This window comes from Cyprinodon variegatus, unplaced genomic scaffold (assembly GCF_000732505.1).
Source record: "Cyprinodon variegatus isolate N-32 unplaced genomic scaffold, C_variegatus-1.0 Scaffold860, whole genome shotgun sequence".
Lineage (NCBI taxonomy): Eukaryota > Metazoa > Chordata > Actinopteri > Cyprinodontiformes > Cyprinodontidae > Cyprinodon > Cyprinodon variegatus.
The window spans coordinates 231,060-240,051 of record NW_015151313.1 but is presented as its reverse complement, the minus strand read 5'-3'; the positions used below and the strand labels follow the sequence as shown (position 1 = coordinate 240,051).

The 8,992-nt window shown below is 36.9% G+C and overlaps 1 protein-coding gene across 2 annotated transcripts in view; it reads left to right on the top strand.

The window, feature by feature from the left end:
• The window catches only part of iqce (IQ motif containing E), a 16,383-nt gene extending 7,391 nt beyond the window's left edge, over positions 1–8,992 (top strand). For both annotated transcript variants that reach the window (XM_015397415.1, XM_015397416.1), the window contains 9 exons: positions 559–614; positions 708–931; positions 1,343–1,450; positions 2,919–3,171; positions 3,272–3,358; positions 3,799–3,917; positions 4,001–4,071; positions 7,961–8,050; positions 8,177–8,992. In XM_015397415.1, the coding sequence (XP_015252901.1) occupies positions 559–614; positions 708–931; positions 1,343–1,450; positions 2,919–3,171; positions 3,272–3,358; positions 3,799–3,917; positions 4,001–4,071; positions 7,961–8,050; positions 8,177–8,301 (1,133 nt within the window). In that variant the 3' untranslated portion in view covers positions 8,302–8,992. The remainder of the gene's footprint in view (positions 1–558; positions 615–707; positions 932–1,342; positions 1,451–2,918; positions 3,172–3,271; positions 3,359–3,798; positions 3,918–4,000; positions 4,072–7,960; positions 8,051–8,176) is intronic.

Genomic DNA, 8,992 nt, shown 5'->3' with positions numbered 1-8,992 from the left:
ACTCTCTTACAGTCAGTAACAGCGTTCACCTTGAACAGTATCGATGCTAACAGGAAGTGTTTATGTTTGATGAATTTAGTCATCGCTAAAACTTCACCTTTTTGTCTGAGCTTGATCAGCTTGTTTAGGTCTCCGTCTGCATGTTTCTCTGCAGCAGTCGGGCAGAGAGTAAATGCTCTCAGAGGCAGCAGAAAGCTTTAAGCTCTACAGTTCAACGTTTGGCTGAAAACGTGAAGCATCTGCAACAGGAAAACGCAGCGCTCAGAGAAGAGCTCGACACGGAAAGTCCTGCTGCTGGAATTAAAGGTCTTTACATACCCTTTACCATCCATATGCATTGAACACCAGAAAAACATGGGAATTACCTTTTTTTTTAAAAATGTTTAAAACAGGCTGGAGTTTTTTTTGCATCATTGTGTTTGGCCTCACGTTAATAAGTACAAAAATCCTGAGCAAGCATGTATAAGTCCTCCCTGTCTAAAACCATGAATCATCACTACAATATGTTTAATAAATGTTAATGTGATAAGGGTGAAATATGCATTTGTGTGATTGTAGGTTACAAAGAGTGGAGCAGACAGCGGTTGCTAAGAAGACTGTTAGAGGTGGAGAGGGTAAGAAGAAGTTTTTACTGGTCATGTTTGTAAACACACTGTGTGGCTTAGACGTATAAAAAATTCTCCCACATTATTATTTTGTCCAATCAGAGGCTGGAGGACAGTAGAAGACACACCCATTCAGCTAACGGCATCGTCAGATTGGATAAAGAGGTCCAGGCTACGCCTGTAGAGGCTCCAGGGTTTACCATGGCAACAGAGGCAGCGGTCTCTGTGGGAACTGAGCAAGATGGAGAGGTTTCTGCTCTCAGGGAAAACATCGGCCAATTAGAGGAGGAGATGGTGAAGCTTCAGGAGGAGCTGACAAATAAAAAGTAAGTAAGCAGTCTGTTTAACAAACATATTATCTTCATTAATAATTAACAGTTTGGGCATCAGCTTAAGCAGAAATTCCTCTGATGGAGTTTTATTGGACTTTACCTAAATAGAAAACTTTTAAAGAAGTGACTGACATATAACTATTTGAAGAAGTTGTATAAGTAAAAAGAAATAAAGATTTAAGTATTTTTTGATATTAACCATTATATTTAACATCTAATCAGAAAAAATGTACTATGATACTTTGAATCTTTTAAGGTTAATGCATTTTGTGTCAAATGTGCATTTATTTATCATTTTATTAAACAGGAATAATTAAATGATAAAAGGCTGTCATCTTCTTTTTACTGTTTCCCCAGCAGCTTGAAAAGTCAAAGTTCTGTTTTTGTGTATTTTTGTGTTCACAGTGATGAACTGATGCAGATGAGAAAAGAAAGAGATGAGCTAGCAAAAGAGACTGAACGGCTGAAATCTGAACAGAAAGAACAACTAGACAGAGTGGAGCAGCAGCATAGGTAGGTTGTTAAATCCTCTGAGCCGTTTGTGGCGACACATCAATCATTAAAAGTCATTAAATAATTATATTTTAAATTTGCAATATGTAAATATATGGCAATATATTATATCATGATGTATTTGCATATTTGCGTGGAACTGCTTCTGGTTGATTGTAAAAAAAAAAAAAGCTGGAAAAGGGGGGGGAAATGCTAATTTCAACAAAAGTGGCCGGAAATCGAGGAATTGCAGCCAGCTGGCGGTAAAGACGAAGAAGGAATTTGCCATGTATAAATGAGAGTCATAGGTACTTGTTGATGGCTTTAAAATTATTTCCAAGAACATTAAAAAAAGCATTAAAAAGCTTTAAAATAGAGTTGCTCATTCCTGTATAAACCCTGCAACAGAAGATCTAGTCAAATACTGAGGGAAAAAAATGTTAAAGCCGACTCACTGTATCCAAACTGAAAAAAGCTTTTTTTTTTTTTCTTTTTGGAATTAGATCAATAAATAGCCTTTTTGGATGCACTTTGTTTTGACTTTAATAAAAAAAAATTTTAAATGGCCAAAATCTGTGTGTATAATCTTAAGCACTAATTATATTTGATAGTTTGCTCAAACCAGTTTTATTGTAGGGGTGCGAAGTAGCAAGGACCTGTATAACCGCAACACTATTGCTGACATTTGCTTTAGACTCATATTTGGTTTTACCCTATCAAACAATATCCGCCACTGTTTTCTAGGTGCTTTAGCATCTGGAACTGAATCTCTTCCCAAAGCTCGATGCATATTTATTTCTGTAGTTTGTGCAGATGTTCTGTCTGCAAAGCACAATTATCAAATATAATAAAAAAGAAAAAAACTAAGATCTTTAGTGACTAAGGAGAACTAGTTTGTACAATAGGATTAAACAACCCTTTAAATGTATCCTGCCAAATATCAGATCCAAAGAGTCTTTTATAATTGCAATGGTGCAATCACTGATATTTCAATCACAAAGAACAACTCTCCTAGATATGAATAACTTCTAAAGTCTAGATATTGACCAATACATCAACCAGCATTTTTTTAACCACTATTGGTGTTTTGGGGTTATTTTTTATTGCATCAGCATATCGATCTCTAATCGCTAATGTGCATTTTTACATATGTAGCTGTTTATGCAGCCATTAAAATGCACAGTTTCTGTGCCGTCTGTTGTTTCAGGCAGCAGGCATTCAATAGATCAGCACCTTATAAGATTAATTTTCTATAACTAATAGAACTGCGTCAGCATAAAGAAGGAACTATTGATCTTAACAGTGCACCTTCCCCAGTTTATATGAAGACACTCGTCGCATGTACAGTAGGTTATTATGTTCTTTGTGTAGCATTCAGTGGCTACTGTTTCCATTGCTCTCCATCATATCTCCTTGTATGATTTTAAACTCATCAGAAATTGTCACCATTTAATTTTTTAAATGTTATTTATTTTGCTTTTCTGTTCAGACAGGAGTTAGAGCAGTTGTTGACAAGGGTTCAAACTCTGGAGGATGACAGAAGCAAACTTGTAAAGGCTGAGGTCTGCTTACCCCCTCCTACAGTGGAAGAGCATCTGGAGGATGCTCAGCACGGAGCAGGTCAGGAGGAGGAAGAGGAGAAGGAAAAAGGGGAAGAAGCACAGAGGATGGATGCAGAGATGGCTAAAAAAGAAAAGGCCGCTTTGATTATTCAGACGAACTGGAGACGGCACAGACATAGGGTAGCTAACATGCTGCAGTTACATAAAGGAAGTCATTGATGCTTGAGAGAACTATTATGTAAGGAATACCTCCCTGTTTTCCTACTGATTCTGTCTGCAGGACACCGTGATGCTGCAGTCAGCGATAAGGGGGCATCTTTTCCGAAATTTATGGCTGAAGAACAATCAGAAAAACACAGAGAATAAGGTATTCCTAATCCTACAACACTATACGGTTTGTTACGTAGGTATTCATCGCTCTTAACCCCATTCACGTTTTGATGTAAACAGAGTAGTAGAAAAAAAGAACACATGGTTCTGGACTAATGCCTCCGTTAACAGGGTCATCTAATTAGCCATTAGCAAATCATTTTTTTTCAGTGTTTTATTTGTTTGTGCATTTTTCTGTCTGCATTAAAAAGGTGGATTTAGATATCAAGTAGTGGTCCATGAAGAAACTGCAACAATCTTTAAACACCCTGTAGATCAGACTGTAGGCTAGTTTAAATCTAACAAAGCATTAAGATATCATGCATTTCATCTGAAACTTCATTACACCTAAAACAGACACTAGATGGCTCTAAAAGCCACAGAGTTTGCTTGTTTGCTTCCTTCTCATCCCTCTGTGTCCTCTCTGTCTCTCCTCAGTCTAAAGCATCTCTAAGCAGCAGAAACTCTGCTGATGGAGGGCCAGATGTTGCTGCCCTGACACTGATACAGTCTGCCTTCAGGGGACATTTGGCTCGTTGTGCTCTTGCAACAAAGAGGTTACTCGTCTTTTACATAGATCATTTAAAAACTGCAGCAACAGTTTTATTTTAGAATGATTTTGTTTTTATTTGTGCTTCAGCTCAGAGTTTACAGTGCCTTCTCCAGATGAAAGCTATCCGCCTGACTTTACAGATGGTCCTAGCAGAAAAGGTAAGGTTTGACTGCTTGATGTGCATGTCTATAAAGAGGTGGGACAAAATCAAAGGGCACCGCTTTGCTAGGATTTTAAACTTCTTGGTGAAAGGATTGCTTTTGCAGTCATAAGAAAAACTTAAGTATAACCCTCCTGCTTACTTGGGATTTAAGAGGGATAGCAGCAGCCAGAAGGCGGTAATCAAATGTACCTAATTAAAGGTATAATGGAGTTTTTTTTTCTGGGTGGATCATCTAAATAAGTGGTCCTCCTAACTGTCAATCATTCTGGTGATATGTTTACATAAGGACGTCCTACTTGTTTGTCCCCATTTCACTTTAAGAAATATCTGCCTGCTGAGAATGACCTCCCCTTGGTGGTATTCTTAATATTTTCATATTTCTTATGCATGGATACAGAGTTAGAGTTTTGGTGGCGGATAAATTTGAATTAACATGATTTCTACTTATATGGAGACACGTTTTAGTCGATGTGCTACAGTAAGCGTCCGATGAATCTATTCTCTGCACATTGGATGGCATTTCCCGCTTTTGCTATCAACACCATTCTATATCATTTCTGACAAAACATTAAGAATATGTTTAAAAGTTCCCTTTTTCGTTTTTATCATATTTCAATTTGTTTTCTCATCAATGTGCAAAGGGGAGGTATTTCTCTGCATTTATCTGTTCACCAATACTCTAAATGTTTGGGCATCCATGCATATGAAGTATGAAAATATTAAGAATATGTTTAGAAGTTCGCTTGTCGTTCATATTGCAATTCGTTTTCTTATCAGTGTGCGACAAGCATAACGCGGTAGTGAGTCTGACATAGTGGAAAAATGGCATAGCTCCTTTTAGAAAGTAAGCTTGTATCAGTGATGCAAACAGCAACTTTTAAACGGCGTGCACAAGGAGAAATGGGCTTGTGCACGCTCTCGCATGCGTTTAATAGACATGTGCATTATGTGCATTTTTAGGAGGGGGGGGGTCTTTTCAAAAATTCTCAAAAATCCTCCACTAGAATAGAAAATTCCTTTATTGTCCAACAATGGGGAAATTCTGGTGTTTACAGCAGCAAAAAGATCATAGAAAAAATATGGTCATACAAATATGGACCATAGAAAAATGTATAGGAATAACATAATAGTGAAGATTTAAAAGATTAAACGATAAAATACTGAACTGTAAAGTGTTTTAACAATATAATACTGTGCACCGGGAGAATAAATAACCATTATACAGCTATGGACATTTTAAAAGCAATGGATATTTGAAAAAAGCAGCAAACAGAGATGTGCAAAATGACAGCAGAATGTTATTTTACTGACTAAGATAGAAACTGTGCAAAATCAGCATGAATATAACAACTTATTGAGGTTGTTGGGAACGGTGATGGTTAAAGAGTCTTACAGCTGCTGAGAGGAAGGATCTGTGATAACGCTCCCTGGTGCATTTAGGGTCCAATACACCTTTCATTGATCATTAGCAACTGTAACCGGATATAAAAGCAGGAGGTTTTTACTGTTTGGTAGAAACACGTCAGAATTAATGGGATTTAAATAACTGTTGCTAGCCATCAATCTTAAAACAGTTGAAAGATGATTTACAAAAAAATATGAATCCATCATTCTAAATTGAGAGAGTATTTTCAAGAAGCATCTATTTTAAAATTGATAGTTATCTTCCCAGAAAACTAGTCCAATATCTGGCAGCACAGTCATCTGACAAACTGCAAAAAAAAAAAAGAAAAGACAAGAAGAACTCACTCTGACTACATTCCTTGTTTAGCATTTTGTTCAGATTCATTTCACAGAATCTATAGAAAGATTGTTAGGATACTTCTGAAATATTTTCCTTTAATGTAAAAGTGATGTTCAGTAAATAATATTGTTTAAAATTTTCTCATAAATCCCTTGAACTAATCGTCGAACTCTAGTGTTAAGGCTTGAAGATTTTGGTTAGTTTGAAACCACAGGATCTGACAAAGTCACTGAGTGCTTTGCAAGAAACCTAGTTTCAAATGTGAGGCCATGTAGCTGATAGCTGAATCTGGACCCAAACAGGATTATCAGCAGGGCAGCGAATCACAACAGCAGCAAACATTGAAGAACAGATGTCTGGAAATAAAGGGAATCAAGTCAGAATCCAGACTTGAAACCGATTTAAATGCTCTTGTTGGACCTTCAGAAGGTTTTGCAGAATTTAATGTCTGGAGACATTTTGTAAATTAGAGAGAGTTAGAATTCCTCTAAAATATATTTTTTTAAATCTTAAGGCGATAAACAAAAAGAGTTGATCCACTAGGTACTATAACTTAAGATTATGTATGTTTTCCTATTATTACATCCCCTGTTTGTTGACTACATTCCTTTTCCTCACTGAAACTATTTCTAGTGGTAGATTCAATCTTTTAATAGATGAGGCACAGCAGATGTTTTCTGTCTCTCCTGTATATTTGCGACTCTCCGTCTGAATTAATCTCAACATCTCAGTATAATTTGTATTGTCTCTAATGATGGTGGACTCTTTTATAGTGTGGAGATACAAAGATAATTCATCCACATTAAGAATTATACTACAGTTGGAACCACCTTGAGCCCGAGTCGAGCTTCTGCCTTGATTTATACTAAAGTGTGCAACGCTGTACTCTAAAGCTAAGAATTGCCCTTCATTACTCCCCTGACACCTTTATGAGTAGTGATGGATCTACCTGAAGTGCTTATCTAATTCCATGACGGCGCGCTCCTCTGCAGCAGCCAGACCTCTGACAGTCTGCGGTAAAAGACTGATGATGGCACTCAGCAGACCTGCCAGCCTCTAATGATGCTATCTCTTATGACCTGTAAAGATTGCTATCTAAGACCTGACCAGAAGGTCTCACTGAGCTTTCAGGGACTCCCTGGTTCCTCTAGCGTTAAATCACAGAGGTTTGGTCAGCATTTGGGTCCACAGAGCAAAATGCTGAGCTCAGCTTATTCTATACATGCTTACAAGCCTGCTGCTGTGTTTGACATGTGACTTATTCACTTAAGTGAGTCTGCAATGCACCACTTTAGCAATTTTGGAGCAAAGGTGGGGCTTTAGTTCTCTTTTCTTCTTCTTTTTTTGCAACAAAAAAAAGCAATAAATAAGGTGTTATAACTTGGTTCCTTAAGGGCAAAAACCCTCAATTGAATCCGTAGTGATGCACCTTCTTATTTCATCACAGCATGTTGTCTTCTTTAGTTCTTACATACAGTCAGTTATACGAGAACAAAAAAAAACAAGATAGGACTGATATAAGAGGCTGCTAATGGGGGGAAGGCATAAACGCTGCTAAAAAACTCTATTTTCCATATACATGTGCCTCCAAACTAGAACATGTTTCTAGACTGCAGATGTAATGTTGTATAGAAGAAGCCACAGGAGATCTGTTAGGAGTAGCTTCACAGGGATTTAAAAGTCTAAAGGAGGTAATAAAGAAGCTTTTCTTAGTTCTGGAGTCTAGAAATAAATGAAACAGATGATATTGATATCATGTGGAGTGGGATGTGGACAAGAGATGTCTAAAATCTGATCGATTTAGTTCATAAATGTAAAGACACATCAGGCTTTTAGATCTTTGTTTTAAATACTGAAAGGGGAAATTAACAGTATTAGTTCAAGGTGGTTCACACATGCAGTTTTTTTCTGCTGTCCATATTACTCTTTCTAGCAGATGTTTTTTATTAGTTTCACATTTAACATTTAACAGAATCTGGGTGAACATTTTGAACCGGACCTTCAGATTTTCTTTTTTTTTTTTTTACTTTTTATTATTTTGTTAAATTGTTTGGTTTCCACTCAGGTTCGTGATGATTTCCTGTGACAGTAGAGAAGTTACTGATGTTTTTTTCTTCTTCTTTTTTTTTTTTTGGTCAAGGTTCTGATTATCTTGGTAAAAACACCAAAAAGGAAGAAGACCTCAATCCTGTCACAAACCCTTTTGTCTCCGGCAGGTCACACGCACAAGGTTAGAGGAGAAAACAAGACGTCACCTTTCCTCATTTGATTTTTAGATTCACACACACATGAACTTTGGTTGGTAACATCTGGTTTGCATAGTCTAAGCTGTGAATACCTTTTCTGTTCTTCATAGCTCAAAGACATCCCCGCTCCACGGCAGAGTTGGATGCAGACACCGGAGTCGAATCCGATGATTCAGATGAAATCATTGTATCTCCGTCACGTCCACTGAGAAGGAGAGAAGTCCTATTACATTAGATCTTCCACACTCTTTTTCTTTTATGTTTTATCATGACGTCCTTCATACGCTTTCTTATAAATTAAATTTTATATGAGAAAAATAATGAACATATTGGCTTCTTAAAAGAATCAATAATTAAAAGTTTAGTTATAGTTTTTCTTTATATAATTTTGAGCCATTAACGATTCTTTGGTTTTACTGCTGAAGAAGCTGCTCCTGATTAATCATACTGCAGCGACCCGTATTACTGTAAATTCACCTGATTGTGTGTCAGAATGCCTGACATGAAAACCATGCAGATGATCCTACAAAATAATCATGACCTAGAGGTGTGAACCGAGTCTCATCTGATGCACTGCTGAGCCAAACTGTGAATGAACGACAAATCACTCTACTGCAATACTGAACTGTCATTCCGATGTAGGAAACCAGGGTGGATGTGTAGTTCTATTAAAAGCTTTGCTCTAAGGAAAGCATTGATTTGTAAAGCTATCAGAAAAGAACTGATGACTGCAGTCCTCATTCCGAGGATATAACCTAATGTGCGAGGCGTTCAATTAAGTCATGCCCTTAAAAATTTAGTTTCAGATCGTTTTTTATTTTAATTTTATGAGGCTCTTTCGTGTGTTTTTTGTTATAAGTTGTTTTAGATGAAATGTTATTTTTACTACTACATTGCTTTTTTCACAACAAAATCTCAATAAAGTC